The 20,377-nt window shown below is 56.7% G+C and overlaps 2 protein-coding genes across 2 annotated transcripts in view; both read left to right on the top strand.

Moving 5' to 3' along the window:
* HHIPL1 (HHIP like 1) overlaps positions 1-7,300 on the top strand; it is a 30,929-nt gene extending 23,629 nt beyond the window's left edge. The window contains exons 8-9 of the mRNA XM_039252916.1: positions 1,105-1,187; positions 3,285-7,300. Of these exons, the coding sequence (XP_039108847.1) occupies positions 1,105-1,187; positions 3,285-3,820 (619 nt within the window). The 3' untranslated portion in view covers positions 3,821-7,300. The remainder of the gene's footprint in view (positions 1-1,104; positions 1,188-3,284) is intronic.
* A 2,619-nt stretch (positions 7,301-9,919) lies between these two features.
* LOC120245736 (cholesterol 24-hydroxylase) overlaps positions 9,920-20,377 on the top strand; it is a 31,835-nt gene continuing 21,377 nt past the window's right edge. The window contains exons 1-3 of the mRNA XM_039252921.1: positions 9,920-10,113; positions 16,994-17,074; positions 17,600-17,681. Coding sequence (XP_039108852.1) covers positions 9,992-10,113; positions 16,994-17,074; positions 17,600-17,681 — 285 coding nt within the window. The 5' untranslated portion in view covers positions 9,920-9,991. The remainder of the gene's footprint in view (positions 10,114-16,993; positions 17,075-17,599; positions 17,682-20,377) is intronic.

Genomic DNA, 20,377 nt, shown 5'->3' with positions numbered 1-20,377 from the left:
CCCTTCCAGGACATCGGGGGTGGCCAAGTGGGCCCAGCACCCCCCCAGACACAGCCACTGTGGCAGCGGGGGGTGTATTTCCACCTTTGGCATAACAGAGTTTTTGTGGGGGTTTTTTGTTGTTTTTTTTTTACGTGATTTCCTTAAGGAACACAACCGAGCGGGGCCTGCCTGAAGAATGCAGGTATTATCTGGGGTTGGGGGCGGCCTGCAGCTTTGAGACGCGAGCGTGCCTGGCTGTGTGTGTGTCTTCAGTCTCTGGGTGGGGGAAGGCCCAATGGGCCTCCTCAGTTTCCCTCTGGCCGTGCCTGTCTGGAAGCCACCTCATGTCACATGGCCACTTCACCCCTTGGGCTTTCTCCGCGTGCTGCTGGGACCCTATTGAAGTCTGGGCTCACGTGGGCTGGTCCCAGAATAGGGCCGGTCTCATTCAGAGACTCACAGAATGACAGCCAAAAGCTAATTAAAATGGAATTCCATTCCTTACTTGTGCCCCTCGGAGATGGCAAAGGAGACCCAATTCATAGCCCTGGCAACCCTTCTCAGACTCTTTTTTTTTTCCTAGAACTCTCAAGCCCCACCCTCCAGGGCCCCAGATCCCTCAGCTCTGGGTGCCAGCCCCGAGGCTCTCCCCGACCCTTTATCTTTAGACTGACCTTACCTTTCCCTCTGATGTCGCATCACCAAAATCCAGGCGGAGAGAGAGCCTCCTCACCGGCTGCGCAGTGCCGGGGCGCGGGTGGGACGCGGGATCGGGCTGCGGCTGCAGTTACAGAAGTGGGCTGATCACATCCCCAAGGCCAGTTCACGCTCTGAATCCGAGGTGGCCCGGGAAAGCCTGAGCCGCCTGCCCTAGCGCTCTTGAAGCAGAGGCCGGGCAGGCCCTTGGCAGGATTTCTGTCCTGGGCTTGGGCTCCTTAGAGCCCTGGGGGGCCCAGAGCACGCAGGCTGCCACGGGCCACACCGTAGGTGCCCCACAAATGGCCACCGTTGATACTGTCCACACCCGCCCAGGCCTGAATGCACACACACGCCTGCCCTGCTGCAGGGGGAGAGCGGGTGGCAGAGGGACACACTCATGACCTCCTTCCTGTGTGTCGGCAGACGGGCACCACCCGGCACGTGCCAGACCCAGCCCACCCAGGTGAAGGTGAGGAGCCGCCTCATCCGTTTCGTGCCCAAAGAAAGTAAGTGCCCACACAGCAAGGGGGGATCCTCCTTGGCCCATAGCAGCTGGGCAGAGGGGCCTTCCAGCGGGCCTTGGATGCCCTTCCTGGGCCCCTATGCCCGGTGCTGGGAGTGGCACACAGACACATTCAGTTAAAGTTGGTGGGGCTCTTTAAACCCGGGTCATGGGGGAGTGGCCTCAAGGGGGCAAAGGAGAAGGGAGAGATGCCAAGTACACTCAGAGCTCTTGGGGCAGAGACAGTGGGCTTATCTGAAAGGGCGCAAGATTGGGATGAGGTGTTCCGGGTGCAGAGCCCCAGGGGAGGGGGCATTTGCCTGGGCCCCCCCCCCGCCCCCCCCACAGGATGGTTCATTTTTGACCAGTTTGGTGGAGAGGGAGGTGGGTGCAAATCCAGTACCTGAGGGCCAGGCAAGGCCACAGATGACGGTCCCTGGCATCTGGGGCCAACTGAAAGGGTGTGTCTTTCCTCCCGGGCCCCAGGTTGGTGGGACCATAGAGCCAGTGCTGGCAGACCATCCAGTTTGCATCCATCCATCCATCCATCTATCCATCCATCCACCTGCTTACCACATACCTGTGCCTCGTGCTGGGGACACATCGCTGAGCAAGACAGACACGGTCCCTGCCTTCTCGGGCTGCCATATACAATCTCCCCATTTGCAGATTTGGGCGACTTTGGCTCAAAATTTTAAAAGTCACCCTGCAGGCCAAAGGACAGGCTTCAGCGGGGCCAAGTGTGCCCAAGAGATGCATCACCAGTTGGTGGGCTGAGGGGGAGGGGAGCAGGAAGTAGGGGTGGGGGGTGTTGGACACCGGGTGGTGGGGGGGGGCCTACCCTGAGGAGGTGGCGCCCCCAGTGGAGGAAAGTTGGGGGAAGGAACGAGCTCAGTGTTTTGTGACGTTCATTCTAGCTGCAGTCAATTCCAGGCCTTGGCCAGTTTTCCATTCATTCAGCAGTTTCTGGCACTTTCAATAGCCACCCATTCGGTGCCGGATGCTGGGGCCACAGGAGAAGGCAGACCAGGGCCTGTCCTGGCTGAGACCGACAGAGAAGTCACTTATGGTCCCAAGGCCATTACAGAAGTGTGTGCCAGCCACCGTGGGGACCCAGAGCAGTGCAGGACTGGGGTGGGGGTGGGGGCGGTTCCTGGAGGCTGAGGGTTGGGGTCTGGAATGAAGAGGAAGGTCCACTGGGGTGGGGTGGGGTGGGGGCACAGTCTAGTTGGGGGGGGACCAGATCAGAAGGGGGGCAGCCTGGGGGCCGGAAGTCCTTCCCTGTGGGTGGCCTGGGGGCCCGAGTGCAGGGAGGGTAGCATCTGGCCCATGTCACTGTGCTCCTGGTCCTGAACTGCACATGGCCTTGAATCAAGACCCTTTCTCAGCCTTCATCTCAGCTGAGGTGGGATGGGGGTTGGGGGGTTAGGGTTTGGACTGGTGGCCCCGGGACCCCTCCCCATAGCAATGGCACAGTCTGGGAGTTCCGTCTCTCCTGGCAGTGTCTCCTAGAGGGTGAGGTTTATCTCTGGCTGACCAGGGCCAAGGGCGAGGGCCACGTGCTGCAGGGACACAGGGAGTTGCCCGCCTCAGCTCCCCATGCCTACTGTATCCAGTCCCGGTATTCTGGTAGATGGTCAGGGCACCCTGCCCCCGCCCCCAGGCAGGAGCCATGGGAGCCTGGAGGAGAGAGCTTCACCCTGGGGGCCCTGTGCCCTCCAGGTCCCATCCTGCCTGTCTGCCTTAGAAGAAATCCTCAGTTTTTCCCCCATCAGTGGGCCTCAGGGTCCTCACCCCTACCTGGAAGATTGGAACCAGAAAGGTTCACGTGCTCCGAGAAGCCCTCCCAGATACTCTTTCCCTTCCACTGGGCTCATGAGTTACTGTGTGAGGGTCGGTTCCCATCCCTGCTCCCAGACTAGAGGCTCCCAGGAGGCCAAGACTAAGGGCAGGGGAAGACCCAGCAGCAGACTGGCACTTCCAAGAGCTGAGAGCAGAATGAGAACATCTTTTCCTGGGGAGGGTCTGCATTTCGGGGTGGAGAGCCCGGGCGGTCTGGGCAGCCGGGGTCCCTCTGACTGCTTGCTCTTCCTCTGCGCAGAGTTCATCCAGAGGGCGGAGAGCACCCCACGGCCCACGGCGTGCGCACCCACCAAGGCGCCCCGCCGCAGCCGCCCCACAGCCGCTGCGCCCGCGCCCACCCCGCGGCCCGCACGGCCCACTCGGCGGCCGGGGGGCCGGAGGGGTGGCGGGAGGCGGCGGGGGCGCCCGGGCGCGGCGGAGTCTGCGCCCTCGAATGGCGCCGTGCGCCTGGTGCGGCCCGCGGGCCTGAGTCCCGGCCGCGGGCGCGTGGAGGTGTTCGCGGGTGGGCGCTGGGGCACCGTGTGCGACGACGCCTGGGACTCCAAGGCCGCCGCCGTCGTGTGCCGCCAGCTGGGCTTCGCGCACGCCGTGCGGGCCGCCAAGCGCGCGGAGTTCGGCGAGGGCCGCACGCTGCCCATCCTCCTGGACGACGTGCGCTGTGCGGGCAACGAGCGCAGCCTGCTGGAGTGCGCGCACGCCGGCGTGGGCACGCACAACTGCGGGCACCAGGAGGACGCGGGCGTCGTGTGCAGCCGCGAGGACCCTGACCTGTAGGCGAGCTCCGGCCGGCCGGCCAGGCCAGCTCCGTCCCGCTGGGCCTGGCGGGGCCCCGCCACCCCGGGCGCCCCGGCTGCCTGCCCGAGTCTGAAGGCGGAGGGCGCCCATCTGCAACACCTGTGGACGCTTGTGAGGTGTGTGCAGTGCTCGGGTGCTATGTCCCTGCCCGCGTGTCTTCTGCAGACCGGCAGCCACGGCGTGTTGGGGTCTCTGTGCTCATGGGCCCGGGTGTTCTTTTCTTACTCCCAGACATCTCAGGCATGTGCAGGAACACAGTCCGGCCATGGACCCTGAGCACTGAGGGCTACCACCCTTCTAGGGCAGACATGGCTTTGGCCGCATTAACAGAGGCACAGCAGGCAGATTGAGGGAGGGGGCCAGGTCTGTCCTGCCCAGGGCTGGAGTGGCAGGCCCGGGACCACCTGGAGCACGGCCTCAGAACCCAGGGCCGGCAGTCACAGGCGCAGAAGTGAACAGGAGGGCATCCAGTGGGGCAAAGGGAAACTGTCAGACGGATGGGTCCTCGTGACCCGTGGGCCCTGGCATCTGGGTAAGGATCAGGCTGCTTAGGGGGAGGTGAGCTCTGGGGAGGGGGTACTGGATGACCTGGGGGAAGCCTTCTGGTCACCTTGGGCTTCATTGTCATGCTGGGTCTATGTGGCTGCTCTGGGGACAGTGCTGGGCCCCCGGCCCTGAGACCTGACTCTCTCATGGTCGCTGGGACAGAGGCCACCACCCTCCGGCCACTCTCAGCACCATGGCCCCCAGAGAGTGACTGAGGTGCCAGGTTTCTCCACTTTAAAGGCCATCCTGGGGGCACTGGAGCCGCTTCGGTCACCTCCATCCTCACGCTGGTCAGTGAAATCGCAGGGACCCTCTGGCTCCTCCAGCTGCCCCCCCCCCCCCAGGAGTCTAGAAAGACTCCTGGTGCTCTGTCACTCGAAGCTGTGCCAATAACGTCACTGTTTACAACCCCCTTCCTGCCTCTTTCTGACTATGCTGCCTGGGAGCTGGAGGTAGGGGTGGGGGGGTGGGGCTAGACCTACAGCCTCCCTCCTGCTCACAGGTGGAAGTTCCTTTGCCCATTAAGGGTCTCCACCCTGGCTCCCTGACAGGCCCATCAAGGCTTGTTGAGTAGGGCACAGCCCCTGGTAGAGAGGGCAGCCACACGGTCACTGGGCAGTGAGGACAAGGTAGAGCCCGTGTCAGGGCCTCTCAGGGCTCTGGGTGGGTCATCCCAGCCCAACCCATCCATCCATCATCCTGAGAGGTGAGCCGGCCCCAGGGGTGTGTGCCCAGCAGAGGAAACAGTACAGGCATGTCTGGAGTGCATCGCCTGGCTGCTCACTGAGGCTGAGTGCGGAGGAGGGGACGGCATAGAAAAGCTCGGGGCCACCTCTGGGACTCCTCGTACCTCTGCCTTGGGTGGGCTTGCCTGGCCCTGTGGAGCCCCACCCGGAAACCATAGCCCCTGCCACTGAGTGTGGCTCGCGTGCGGGGCACCAGTGTGCCCACAGCATGCAGGAACTCATTTGAGTCTTTGAATGGCACTCTTCTCATCCCCCTTTTACAGATGGGGAAACTGAGGTGCACAGCCAGGGAGGGGAGAAGCCAGCTGAGAACATGCACAGCCTAGCTCTCGCACCACCCCATACCCTAACCATTGTACCCCAGTGCTGCTATGCAGGAGAGATGTGGCTTGGCCCAAGGGTGTTCCCCCCCACTGGGGGGTCGCCAGCCTGTCTGGGAAGCAGCTGATGGAGACCCCCCCCCCCCCCACTGCCCAGCGGTGGCGGACAGGCATCTTTCCCAGTCGTGGGGACATTCCGAACAGTGCTAGGAGCTGGGAGGGCCCATGGGGACTATTCAGGGTGAACTCACGGTGCACATGGAGGAAGGAGCCTGGGGGCTGAGAGTCCTAGGCCTGTCCCAGATGTGGCTGAGCTGACACTAGAGCCCAGGGAAGCTTGGGGCCCCTCAGAGCACGGTAGCCCCATGGCCTTACCCAGTGGGACAACCAGAGCTGTTTGTCCCCCTGAGCCTGGAATTAGGGGAGGTCAAAGCAGCCTCTTCCTGGGACTCCTCCATACTCTTCCCTGCCCTTCCCTGCCCTGTTGAGCCCCCTTTTCATTTCAAGACCTGCAGGCCATGATGCCACCAGGTGTGGCCTGGGAAGCAGGTGGAGGGGGAGGTGATGAGGGGGATCTTCCGTGGAGCCTCGGCAGTGATAGCCTGAAGCCACCGTCGGGGGCTCCTGGTACCTTCTCTCAAGTGGTGGAGCGGTCCAGCCCTCAACTGGGCCCTGAGTGTCACTGTTGTTTGTGGGACAACTGGGCGCAGTCCCAGGCCCTTCTGCTCCTCTGGATGGGGTCCTGCCCCCCCTGGTCCCCCATCTCGTGACCCCTTGGGCTCGAAACAAGGCTTAGGCTTCAGCCTGACTCCTGGACAAGGAGGCTGACACAGGCTCACTGCTCCTTCAGTAATATGGGTGCATAGCTGACATTCTGACATTCGCTGAGCACGTATCATGGTCACCCTTCATTGTACAGATAAACCAAGGCCCAGGGAGGCTTTGTTACCAGGCAGTAGGGCTCTGGGGGGCTGTCATACCACTGCCTAAAGAACATGGAGTTCAGTGTCTCCCCCACCTCCCATTGGCCCCTCACATCGTGCAGATGGGGACACAAGCCCAGAGGGAGGCAGAGCCGGGTTCAGACTCCCTGTCCAGTGCTCCTTTGACTCCACTGCCTATAGCTGGCTGCGGAGGGAGCATGCACAAGTGACTCTGTCCCCAGGGACTCGGAGTCCTCCAGGTCTTGGGGGTAGGGGCTGACCCAGGGGTCAAGGCTCCCTCTGCTCCCCCTCAGCCTTCGCCATCACCCCCTCTAACTGGGCTTCTGGTCAAAGGTTAGAGCAATCTCTCAGAACCTGGCCCAGAGAGGGGCTGCCGCCACCCAGTGTCACACAGCTTAGTTCTCGAGTCCCCCGAGCCCAATGCTACAGGGACGTTCCAGGTGTGCTCGTGCACCCCTGATGGGGCCTCGATTGTTCCTTGTTTACCTGCATCCCTCTAACAAGCCCGAGCCAGGCCAGGGCCTTCATCCCATGTTCAGAGGACAGCCACTTCAGACCCACGTCTCCCTCAACGATTTCTGCTGGGAAGCCACTTCCTGTCTGGCATTGTCAAAGTTGAGCAGAAACACTGCAGGGTGGGTAAAACACAAGTGGCTGGGGCCCTATCAGAGTTTTTGACTCCGTAAATCGCAGTGGGGCTGAGAATTTGCACTGTGTCCCCGGGTGATGCTGCTGCTGCTGGCTTAGAGGCCACGCGTGGAGAACCCCCGTCCATACCAGGGCTGTCCACTACTATGGAAGCACAGAAGTAACTTAAAATTTTCTAGGAGCCACGTTAAAAAAGTAAAATGAAATCGGTGAATTTTAATATATTTTCCTTAACGCAGCATATTCAAAAATGACCCTTTAACAGTTAATCAATATAAAAATATTAATGAGATTTTTAAAAAATGTTTTATTTATTTCTGAGAGAGAGACAGCGTGAGCAGGGGAGGGTCAGAGAGAGAGGGAGACACAGAATCTGAAACAGGCTCCAGGCTCTGAGCTGGCTGTCAGCACAGAGCCCGACGCGGGGCTCGAACCCACGAACCTCGAGATCATGACCTGAGCCAAAGTTGGATGCTTAACTGACTGAGCCACCCAGGTGCCCCAAAAATATTAATGAGATTTTTAAAGCATTTTTTATATCCAGTCCATTCAGTGTCTACACACACAGAACATTTCAACTTGGACTAGCCATGTTCTTCTTTTTTTAATGTTTATTATTTACCTTGAGAGAGAGAGAGAAAAAGAGAGCGTGGGAGCGGGGGGAGGGGCAGAGAGAAAGGAGAGCTAGAATCCCAAGCAGGCTCCACGCTGTTAGCACGGAGCTGGACATGGGGCTTCCTCCCACAAATCGTGAGGTCATGACCTGAGCTGAAATCAAGAGTCAGATGTTCAACTGACTGAGCCCCCTAGGTGTCTGTGGTCTAGCCCAGGTGCCTGTGGTGAAGCCATGCTTCAGGTGTGGGTTGGCACATATGGCCAGTGGCTGCCATATTGGATAGCCAAGTCTAAACCTTCCCAGTGAAGGGCCAGGTGGTTGGCCACATGCTTCCAGGCGGCACCCTCTGCTGGCAGCCTGTAGTGCTGCCTGCCCAGTGCTGTCTGAGCCTTGCGGGTGGCCTCTTTCATCACTCCCCGCCTGATCACCAGAGAGCTGGAAGAATCAGATGAGGTGCCAATGGGACACCTCAAGTGTCGTCAAGTGGACTTGGTGTATAGGGAGGGGACACTGTTGACTTGTCCCAGTCAGGAACAGGGATGCTCTATTGACAGAAATGCCAGTTGAGCCATGGTCACATCAAGTCAGAGGTTACTGGTGTTGAGTGATGCACCAGAGGATATTAACGCCCATTCCTCTCCTGAGCTCTAGCTGGACAGGCTCACAAATGCACCTTGAGGCTCCCCCTATGCCTGCCTCATGTGAGACCCCAGACTGTGCCCAGGGCAGTTTAGGACCTGGCATTGTCCTCAAAACACAGTTGTTGGGAGCCGTCCCTCGAAATTGCCCCCATCCCCTGGTGCTTTCACAGCCCAGGAGGGGCTGTACAAGCCGCCCACCCCCATCCACCACCCCACGCAGGGCCAGCCAGCGGCTGCTTCTCACCGCCATGTGGGGGCGCGGTGGCAGGCCGTCGTGCCCCACTCCTAACCCCCTAACTGTAGACGCATGTTGCTCCTCTAATCCCCGCGCCAGGGGGACGCCCAGGCTGCGGTGGTTTGGGGACAGGAGTCCTGTCTCTTCTGGATCCAGCTCTTAGACTGGACTGTGGCCCCTAGTGGGGGCTGCCCCTGGCTGCCCCTGGCAGGAAGGTACATGGGCCTTCTGTTTCCCAGCCCCCCCCCATCTCTCCGGGAGTGGCCCGCGAATGAGGCAGGGGCATGTCCCCTCCTCAGGAACTCAGCAGCATCTTTGCCGGTTGGAGCTTTGTCGGCACCAGGGGTGTGCATACCTGGCCCTTCCCACCCCCTGCTTCCACTCTGAGTGGGTTCTTGGTGTAGGAATGAGACCTAAACACGCAAAACTGGCCTCGTGTGTCCCACCCAGACGGGTGAGGACAAGGGGGTTACATAAACGGGAGGGAAGTTTCCGTTATTACTTCAGAAATACCCTTTGGCCACAGCGGGCACATTTCTCCTTTCCCTCGAGGGGCCACCTTGCGCACCCAGACTTTCACGCACTCCGGCTCCGGCCCCTTGCGGCCGGGGTCAGCGCCTCCGACTTGGCTTTCCCTGGGTCGCGGAGGTTCGGGAGGCGCCAAGACGCTGGGAGAGCAGACTCCGGTCCAGCGGCGCGCTCCTCATTCGCTGACACCGCCTCCCCACGCCCCCGGGGTCCTCGCCACTTGCCCAGTGGCCCCGCGGGGAGACCGGGGGCGCTAGGCGTGGACCCGCCAGGCAGGCGGAGCCCGCTTGTGGGGGTTGGGGGTTCCAGAGAGGTTTTGGCGTAATACGGACGTTTGGAGTCTGGGATGGGGTTCCCAGGGAGGTTTCAGGGAGCAGGAAAGGGGCCTAGGACCGCGCGCAGAAAACGCGGCTATTTGCGGGCGCCCAAGGGGGCGGAACCAGTCGGCTGGACCGCACTCGCCCGCCGGGGCAGGATGCGCCGAGGAATCGGGGTTGCCAAGGACAACGCGTTCTGGGCGGAGCTGCTTCTGGGAGAGAGCTTGAGGGGCGTGGGGGCGGGGCCTGGGGAGGCGGGGAGAGGGCGGGGCCTGGGGGTCTGAGCCAGAAGCGGCGCTGTGATTGGAGAAGATCGCATGCTCTGGGCGGGGCCTGGGCTGGGGAGGACCGTGTGGAGGTTGGGGCGGAGCTCGGCGCGCGGAGGGGGCGGGCCCCGAGAGCTGGAGCCCGTGGCGGAGACGTGGTTGGTGGGGACGGAGCACCCTGGGAGGGGTCGAGCCGGCAGGGGCGGAGCCTAGGGGGAGTGGGCGGTGCTGGGTCGCGCCGGGCCTGGGGCCGAGGCGGCGCGGCGCTGACAGCTGAGTCGGCTCGCGGCCTCCCGCCCCCTCGGTGCCCGGCCCCGACCCAGGCCGGGCCTGCCAGGGAGCCATGAGCCCCGGGATGCTGCTGCTGCTCGGCAGCGCCGTCCTGGTTGCCTTCGGCCTCTTCTGCACCTTCGTGCACCGCGCTCGCAGCCGCTACGAGCACATCCCCGGGCCGCCGAGGCCCAGGTGAGCGGGGGGTGGGGGCGGGGGCCTGGATGGGGCGCTCGAATGGGGGGCCGGGGGACCGCGTCCAAGCCGGCGTCGGGGCCGGGGGTCCAGCCTCGCCGTTGCGCGTGGCCGCCTGGAGACGGCGGCCGGGAGAGGGGCGCTAACTATTCTTAGTAACAAATTACTCACAGCCGCAGCAGCTGCTCCGCGCCCACCGCGCTCTGCTGGGCCCCACAAACGTGATGGCAGCGACAACCCTGTTAGGTAGGCGCTATTGTTACCCCATCGTTCAGACGAGGAGACTGAGGCGCGCAGAGGCAAAGTCACCTGCCCAAGGTCACACAGTTAGTAAGCCTAGATTTAAACCCAGGTCAGCCTTGGCTCTAAAGTGATCACTCTTAACTTTGGGACTTTAAATGGGGTCACTCAACCTGAACTGGACCACCCTATACTGGGTCACATTGCCCTTTGGTATTTCTGTCCTGGTACATGCTTTTTGTCTTCTCCTTAGTACTTGCATTCCATCCCCCACCCCCACCCCAACTCACCTCCTCCCACCAGAAGCTTACCTTTCTGAAGCCTGAATCAAATGTGTAATTTCTCTGCCCCCAAAGCTTCCCATCACTGTAGAAGGAAATTGAATTCTAAATTAAGTCCTCTGTATGGCCAGCAGGGCCCCTGCTGAGCTCTCAGAACCCACTCTGAACTGTTCTCATCCCCCTTTGCTTGCTCACTGCTGTCCCCAGTCTTTCTGGAACCCCTCCTGAAGCTGATTCCGTCCTCCAAGGTCTTGCTGCCCCCCATCCACCCTGTGTAAAGCCCACCTAGCTCCAGATTTCTTATGGGGCCGTCACCCCTGAAGTTGCCTTCTGTTCACTTTGTTGACTGTCTGTTCACCTGTTGACTGTGTCTGTCTCCCCCTTTAGAATGTAAGCCCTAGGAGGGCAGGGCACTGTGCATTCCCTTGTGTATCCCTGGCTCCTGGCACATTGCAGATGTTCAATAAATATTTGTTGAATGAATGAATGAATAAACAATGGCATTAGATACACTTTTTAAAACCCCAGGACATGAACATTCTGGAAGGTGCCCACCTCCAGCACAGGCCAGATGACCTGGCATTAGAAGCCTGAATTCCTGTTTGGTGGGTCCGGGAAAGATGTCTGTGGCTGGTGACACAGGGAAGCGACGGTTCTCCCTGCTGGCTGGCTGTCTTCCCAGGTGCCCTTGCCCACCTCTGGGTCTTCCTTTTCCCATGCCTAGCCGCTGTGTCTTCCACGCCACCTGGATGCTCCTTCCCCTCATCTCCCAGGTTGGGCTTCAATGCTAACTCCTCAGGGACGTCCCACCTGCTTCCATGCCCGAATATATTATGTTCATTTTGTAAACTCTTTGTCATTGTAACTGTAGTTGGGCAACTCTTTGTGCAACCTCTTGTTAAGTGTCTGTCTGTCCCTTAAGCCCGTGTCCGTCTCGTTCGCTGCAATGTCCCTGACACCTTAGCAGAGCCGCGGCTGGACATCCACTTGCATAGTGGATCCTCGGTAAACAGTGATTCCCAGTGGATGGTGGAAATCGCCTACGAGTCCTGTTAGGCACGCTGTCTTCTTTCGAGGTTTCCGATCAGCCACCGACAGCCTGGGATCGAATGAGCTTTGTGCTTGTTCTGCTTGGCCCCATCATGGCTTGGTCTCCACGTAAACCCAGATGCTTCGAGCACCGCAGACCTGCTCTCGTCTCTTTGTCTTGAGAAGGCAGAACTTAAATCACGCCCCTCTCCGCCTCTCCCATATATTTTTTTTCTTTATTGCATTTTCAGAATAAAATTGTGCCCTAAAATTCACCCTTTTAAAGTGTACAATCAGTACGTACTGGGATAGTGACAGAGTTGTGCCATCTTGAACCACTGGTCCCGGAGCATTTTTATCACCCACACAGAGACCCAATAGCCTTTAGTTGTCGCTCCTTCCCCCCTCCCCCCCCCCCACCTCCAGCCCTAGGCAACTGCTAATCTGTGCTCTGTCTCTAGATTTGCCTGCTCTGGACATTTCATATAAATGGTACCATACACTATGTGACTTCCTTCACTGAGCATAATGTGTTCAAGGTTTATCCATGTGGTAGCCTGTGTCCGCATTTCTTTCCTTTTTATGTCTGAATTCTCCCCCAAATCCTACACCGCGGAATCTCCGTGTGACCTACAGGTACCTGTGGGCGGGTAGAGGTGTAGGAGGAGGTTAATTACATAATATTTAATTATATGATTACAGTGGGGCTCTTTATTCTGAGGAGGTGAACTGAACCGTGCATATGCAGAAAGATTTTGGATTAACAACGATCTGGCGGTCGCATATAAAAGTGCACTAAATGAGAGTTCTGGAACCTCTCCTAGCACAGATCAGATGGCTTTTGTATTCAGCGCCTGGATCCTCAAGTCATGATTGGCAACACCATGGGTGCCTAAGAAGTGGACATATCAGGTCCCTGGTGGTGACATTTGTCCTTAGTGCTTCCCGGCTTTGCCAGCTCAGGCGAGGACCCCTCTGCCTTGCAAGGGGCAGCTGCTGTGCTCCCCGACCCCCCACCCATTCTCCTCCTTATTCAGCAGGAGTCAGCAGGCTGCCCTCTCCTCCAGGATGCCCTCCTGGAGTTCCCCACAGGCCACATCCCACTGCAACCATCTGCGTGACAGCTGGAAACTCCGACCCCATGCAAACACTTGTGTTCCGATCCCACACAACCACTTGTGGCTTCTTCCTTTCTCTGTTGCTGTTCCCAACTTTCCCATCAACCCCCACCCCCCGCTCCCCTGGTAGCGTGGGATGCACGTAAACTTGACAACAAAAGTCTCGCCCTACCAGGTTTTCTTTATTTTGGAATAGTTTTCCCAGTGTGACGCCCGGCTGGCGGGGGCTCCTCCTCTCCTTCTTGCTTGTCAAGTTGCCGGAGGCGAGGTCTGTTCAGTACCTTGTCCGATGGTTCCTGGCGATGGTGGGACTCCCTTGCTGGCTCTGCTGGGCAGTGCATCCAAAGGTCTTTGGAGCCCTCGCCACCCCATTCCACTGGCACGAGGCAGCCATGGCCCCTCCCCCTCACTCCCGTCAGCGGCCCCCACCCTCACCCCAAGCTGTCATGTGGCTCCCTTCATCCCTGTGGCTGGCCTCACCGTGGGCTGTCCAGATGACCTCTTCTCCCTTATTATCCAAGACGTTCTCTGTCCCCAGGAAACCTTGGATGCCCACTGTGCCAGCTGCAGCGTTATAGGAAAGAGCGTTACAGGAAAGAGGGTGCCGGGGACCGGCAGGGGAGGGGGGCTTCGCCCTCCTCTCCCTCCCTGAGCTGCTCCACCCCATCCAGTCTACCGACGGGGACATGCCAGGCGGGCTTCTGTCAGCCCCCCACCCCAGACGCAGTATTCCCCCCCCCCCCCCCCATTCTGCCATCCCTTACCTTTCCAACACCTGGTCTCCAGGCCCAGCCTTTGCCTCCCGGGCGCCCCCTGCAGGAACTGGAAGGAATGGGTTTTAGTTCCCTTTCTTGCCGGGCCGTGGGGCCCCCACACCGCTCTGTCGCCTTGGCCTTGGGGTGTCACTCACTCACCTTCTTCCCCAAGTGGCATCGGACCCGAGCGTTTAAGGCAGAGGCTCTCAGACAGGCCTGGTGGGGTGGAAAGGGTCTAGCCTTTGTTATCACTCAGGTGATTCAAACCAGAACATTCTCCCCTAATGTGCAGCTACGGCAGTGGCCACGGTTACTAGGTTATTCTGGAAACACAGCCAGGCGTGTGTGATGTCCTCAGGCCATCTTTCTGCAGGTGGAGCGCTGTAAGTTCAAAGCCACTCACCCCCAGTGGGCTTCAGCTGCCCCCCCTCCTTGCATCTGCCCGCCCACTCTGGAAGTGCGCTCCGTCCCCATGCTCAGCCTTGATTCCTGCCTCCTACCTCCCTGGGTAAATGGAACAGCCTGAGGGAACTTCCTTCTGAGGCTCTGCCAACACAGCCGCCCCCTTCCCTGCACCGGGCCCACGCGCCCTTCCCACTGGGACCTGGGTGCTTGCGGCCAAGGAGAGCCGCCCCCTGGGTTTAGCCGCCCTGCCCAGCAGGGCCCCTTCCCTCTTACGTTGCCAGTTTTCCTTCTGTCCAGCATCATTCCCATTTTTATATAACATGTTGAAGAAAACAACAACCATCCTTCTCTCCCCTTCTCACTCCCTCCAGCCGCCGCCCCCTGTCTCTGCACCCCCTCTACAGCCCCCTGAGAAGCCTGTCTTTGGGACCCCATTCCTCCCTCCCCTCCTTTCTTGGGTCAACAGCCCATCGGGCTCTGGCACCTCTTCTGAGCAGCCCACCCTGCTTTGCCCAAAGTCCCGTGACCTCTCTGTGGCTACACACACACACACACACACACACACACACACACACACACGGTGGCCCTTCAGTCCTCCCTCTTGCCTGGCCCCTGGACAAGTCCCTCCCCTGTCCCCTTGTCCTGCTTCCTTCGCAGGCCGCCCGCCCCACTGCGCCTCGCCTCTCCTCTGGCGTCTCTTGCTCAGTCTCCCCACCTGGTTGTCCCTTTGCTGCCTGACCGCCTGGCTCAGCCCTCGAGTCCCTTCTCTGTCTCACCCCCTCGCGGTCTGAGCCGGTCGCTGGGCCGGAGGGCCGCCTCCCAACTGAGGACTGTCACATTACAGCGCTCGCTGCAAGCACCTCCTGTAGTGCTTTCCTCTGCGAACCTGCGGCTTCAGAGCCCAAGTCCTTATTTAGTCCACTTGTCTCAGCTTGGTTCCCAGACGCTGACCCCGAGGCAAGAATTGAAATGGGGGCGCCTGGGGGGCTCCGTCGGTTACGTGTCCAACCTTGACTCAGGTCACGGTCTCGCGGTTCATGGGCTGGAGCCCCGTGAGGTGCTCTGCACTGATGGTATCGAGCCTGCTTGGGATTCTGTCTTTCCCTCTCTCTCTGCCCCTCTCTGGCTCATGCTCTGTCTGTCTCAAAGAAAAAAAAAAAAAGAATTGTGAGTGGTTGGGGACCGGGGTGATCCCAGTGGGAGTTGGGGAATGCATAGAGAGAAGTCAGAAAGCCAAAACAGCAAGTTACCTCTGGGGAGAAGTGCAACCCCCTGGGAGCCCTGGGAGTTGGCCCCACCAGGGTGCAGAGTGCAAGGTCACTGGTGGGGGGCTGTTCCAGGGGTGCTGAGCTGGAACTCCTGGCCCGCCCTTCCTGCAGGCAGAGCCAAAGCCCGAGGCAGAGTCTCCGCTGGCCCCCGTGCAACCCGCCCGGCTGCATGGACAAGGCGGAGGCGGGCACCACAGGGTCCGCTGCCCCCCACCAGCCCGTCTCGGTCCTCCTCACCTTAGGAAACAGCAACTCCATTCATGCTTCCAAGGGTCAGGCCAGAAGCCTCGGGTCAGCCTTGACACCACTCTCGCACCTACATCCATGCCCCAACCTGCGCTGGGGCCCGGGTTTCTCCCACGGGTCTGCGCCTCTCCCCTCCCACAGCGCCTCGCTGGTGCCCTCCTGCCCCCCACCCACCCTGTGTGCCCCCAGCACAGCAGCTGTGAGAGGCAGCCATTGAAAACCTGTCAGACCCTGCTCTGCTCTGCTTTGCTCAAAACCCTCCGGTGACCCTCTGCATTTCAAGGTCAAAGCGGTCTTGACACCAGCCCGCAAGGCCGCTGGAGATGTGCCCCCTCCCTTGGCTGACCCCATCCTGTACCCCATCTCCCTCTCTCTACTCCAGCCACAGTGCTTATCCCTGTTCCTTGCACTTACCATGCAAATTCCTACCTTAGGACCTTTGCACCTGCTCTTCCCTTTGCTGGGATGCTCTTCCCCCGGATACCTGGGCAGCCAAGCCCTTCATTTATTGCAGCTCACATTTACCTTCTTTTTTAATGAAAAAGTATTTTAATATTTATTCAATTTTTGAGAGACAGAGAGAGAGAGAGAGAGAGAGAGCAGGCAAGTGGGGTAGGGACAGAGAGAAAGGGAGACACAGACCTGAAGCAGCTCCAGGCTCTGAGCTGTCAGCACAGAGCCTGATGTGAGGCTCGAACCCACGAACCGCGAGATCATGACCTGAGCAGGATGCTTAACCGACTGAGCCACCCAGGTGCCCCATGTTACCTTCTAAAAGGGACCTTCCCGACCTGCCCACTCCCATCCCCGGCTCTGATTACCTCCCACTCTGAGTGTTCCCCTATCACTCTCTGACTTTTTTTGTTTATTTACTCTCCGGGAGAAGGCGAGTTCTCTGACTCAGAAAAGCCCATCTGTAGTTTCTGTCACCTGTTCTGGATGGGGTAGTGAGTGGGCTTGACCGGAATCAGCCATGCGGGAGGTGGGAGCACCTTTCAAACGTGCCGCCAGGTGACACCAGATGGACTTGTTCGCATTCTGTCGATCACATACCCACGGCAGACTTAGCGTGACCAAACCTTCCCCCGGTGAGAGGGGCTGAGGGGTGCTCTGGCCCCAGCCATGCGACCGTGGGCAGGTGGGGGTCACCTGCCCAGCCTCAGCTGCTCCGCCTGTGAGGCAGGTTAATAACAGGCCTACCTCCGGACGGTGGGGGAGGGCGGATGGAATGAGGCCCAGCATGGCACCCAGCAGGCAGGAAGTGTCCAGCGGTGTCCCCGGGTAATTCTGCACAATACCACTGGGTGCTTTCCACCCACCAGCCCCTCCTGTCCGCACCGGGGAGTTGGCCGGACCTGTATTTGCATCCTGCCTGCATTCTTACGCTGGGTGCCCCGAGCCAGTGCCGTACCTCCTTGTGCCTCAGTCCTCCCACCTGCAAAGTGGGCCTCCTAACCCCGACCTCACAGGCTCCGTGGGGAAGGGAGCACTCGCCACTGGTGACTTCCGGTGACCTTAATGTTTCCCGTTTCTCCTAGTTTCCTTCTAGGACACCTCCCCTACTTTTGGAAAAAGGATGAGGTTTGTGGCCGCATGCTCCAAGATGTGTTTTTGGATTGGTGGGTCCTAATTGTCGTTCGTTGCCCTTACTCCAGCCCAGGTCCCTCATGGGGCAGCCCTCCCCCTCCCCCAGGCCAGCTCACACACTCCCCGATCCCCGGCCAGGTCACTCCCACCCCCAAAGGACCTCCCCTGAGTGGTTTCGAAGGCAACCTCTGCCCTTTGCAACTGTGTGACCTGAGACTAGACACAGAAGCTCTGAGCCTCAGTGTCTCCATTGCAAGCTGGGTGGCGGGTGTGACTCAATAACAGTCCTTGTATTCGTTGGTGCTTTGCACTTTCCAAAGCGTTTCAGAGACACGGTATCTCTTGATTCCCAGCAAACTCTTTTGGGTCAAAGGAGGAGCGTAGCAACCCTATTTCGTGGCTATGAAAACTGAGACCCAGCGGGGGATGTGACTCGGCAGTGGGACCATGTTAAGCCCCTCCTGGGATGGGACACCCTGATCCTCCCTCCGGGTGGTGATGATGATATTCATGTCTCCCGCCGCTGACAGCCTCCTTTGGGTCATTTTGGTTTCCAGGGCTAAGAAGTACGGACCCGTTGTGAGGGTCAATGTCTTCCACAAAACCTCGGTCATCATCACGAGCCCTGAGTCGGTCAAGGTAGGAAGCAGAGCAGTTTCCATGGGGAGAGCCCTTCCCTTCCCTGGGTTGGGGACACAAAACTCGACTCCAGAGACTGTAAGAGAAATATCCCAGAGTTACCAGCATTTGGGCTCGTCTCCCAAGGATCCAAAAGTCAATGGCATCTTTCTCTCTGACCACCCACCATATGGGAGTTTTGCCCAAGTGATGCGCACACGCTTAGATAGCTCTCCCCTCTTAACCTTGGTTCCTTCATCTTCCAGGTGGGATCATAACCCCTCTGTCTCAGGGCTACCTTGAGATTTAAATATCAATGGATTCATTTAACAAATGTTTATATAAACAAATATTTATTTAACAAACAAAGGGGCAAAAGATACTTAAACATGTACTTCTTTACTTCCCGATTATTAACCCATTTAATCCTTACAGGGATAGAGACTCTTATTAGTACCCATTTTAGAGCAGGAAACTGAGACGGTCAGCACTGATTGGTCCCTACTACGTGCAGCGCAGTACCTGCGATGTAGGTACTAAGAATGGCCTTCATTCATTTACTTTGAAGTTGGCTGAACTGGGCTAAATTCTGGCCTCTGCCACCACTCTGGGCCTCAGTTTCCTCATCTGTAAAATGGGGATGATGCCTCTTACATGTGGTTGTAAGAATGGAAATGAAATAGTATATGTCTGAGCCATCTAGCTCATGCCTGGCACATAGCAGTTGCTCAATAAATGATGGTGCTGTTTTTCTCACGGTGGGTACACAGCAGATGTGTGGAGTGAGCTTTGGCATGAGAGAGATAAGATGCAGCTTAGGGCCCAGGCAAGAGAAAAGCTGAACAACAATGGTGTCTCTAAAAGGATGTAACAAATAATTTTTTTGAAGTTTAATTTCAAATATGGAAACAGTTTAAGATTTTTGGAGGCAACTGGGTCTCTCAGTTGGTTGAGTGTCCGACTTTGGCTTAGGTCATGATCTCATGGTTCATGAGTTCAAGCCCTGCATCGGGCTCGGTGCTGATGCCACAGAGCCTGGAACCTGCTGCAGATTCTGTCTCCCTTTCTCTCTGCCCCTCCCCTGATCTCTCTCTCTCTCTCTCAAAAATAATAAATAAACATTAACATTTTAAAAAAAGATTTGTAAAGCATGCTACTGAAAACCATACACAAAGACCTTCATGACACTCAATGAGAACAGTTGAACAATATATATTAATATGATGCATTGCATTGGTTAATTTTCAAATGATAAACCAACCTTAAATTCCAGCTCGTGATATAATTTGTTCCTCTCTGCTAAGAGTTTTTGTTTCTATATTTGTCTTGTTTGAGGACCAGATTAATAGGCCTCATAAGATGAGTTGGGAAATGTCCTCTCTCCTCTATTTTATGAATGAGTTTATATGGGGTGGTGTTATTCCTTCCTTTAATGTTTGATAGGATTCACCAGTAAAGCCATCTGGGCCTGGCATTTTCTTGGATGGAAGTGCTTTTGTTTTGTTTTAATTACTCAATTTATGTAATTGATTTATGGCCATTCAGATTTTCTATTTTCCTTGGGTTTGGTAATTTATGTCTTTATTTATTTATTTAGAGACAAAGAGAGTACAAGTTGGGAAAGGGCAGAGAGAGAGGGAGAGAGAGAGTCCCAAACAGGCTCCACAATGTCAGCAGAGCCAGATGTGGGGCTTGAACCACGAAGTCGCGAGATCATGGCTGAGCCAAATCCACCCAGGTGCACCTGTAATTTGTGTCTTTCAAGAAATTTGCCCATTTCATCTAATTAAAATCGTTGGTATAAAGTTGTCCATAATATTTATTGATTACTTTTTTCATGTCTACTGGATCTGTGGTGATATCCCTTTTTCCGTTCCTGCAAATAATTTGGGCTTTCTCTTGTTTACTTAATCAAGCTAGCAAAAGGCTTATCAATTTTATTTATCTTTTCAAGGAACCAGATTTTGGGTTCATTGGAATGCTCCATTGTTTGTCCATTTTCTACTTTATTGATTTCTGCCCTTTATTATTTCCTTCTTCTACTCACCTAGGGTTTAATTTATTCTTGTTCAAATTTTTAAGGTGGGAGTTTAGAAAACTGATTTTAGACCTTGTTTCTTTTCTAACATAAGCATTTACAGCTATGCATTTCCTTGTAAGTACTTCTTTAGGACAAATGTACCACATATTTCAATATGTTGTGCTTTTATTTTCCTTCAGTTCAAAATATTTTCTAACTTCCCTTGTGATTTCTTCTTTGAATCAGGGATTATTTATGTGCATACTGTTTACTTTCTAAATATTGTGGTCTTTACAGATATCGTTCTGTTATTGATTTCTAATTTCATTCTGTAAGGTCAGCTGAAATACTTTTCATGATTTCAATCCATGTAAATGAATTGAAACTTGTTTGATGACTGTCACTATCTTGGTGACTGTCCATGAGCACCTCAAAGGAATGAATATTCTGTAATTGTTGAATGGAATGTTTCAGAAACGTCAGTTAGGTCAAGTTGGCTGATAATGTTATTTGAATTTTTTAAGTCCTCACTAATTTTCTGTATACTTGTTCTAGAAATTACTTTGAGAGAAATGTCGAACTCTCCAACCACAATCATGGGCTTTTCTGTTTCTACTTTTGGTCCTATTGATTTTGCATCATGTATTTTGAAGTTCTGTTATTAGGTGTGTACACATTTAGGATTAATATGTCTTTG

The sequence above is a fragment of the Hyaena hyaena genome, unplaced genomic scaffold, assembly GCF_003009895.1.
Source record: "Hyaena hyaena isolate Hyena2069 unplaced genomic scaffold, ASM300989v1 scaffold_427, whole genome shotgun sequence".
NCBI classification, from domain to species: Eukaryota; Metazoa; Chordata; class Mammalia; order Carnivora; family Hyaenidae; genus Hyaena; species Hyaena hyaena.
The sequence above is the reverse complement of the archived record's forward strand: the minus strand, read 5'-3'. Positions and strand labels throughout refer to the sequence as shown.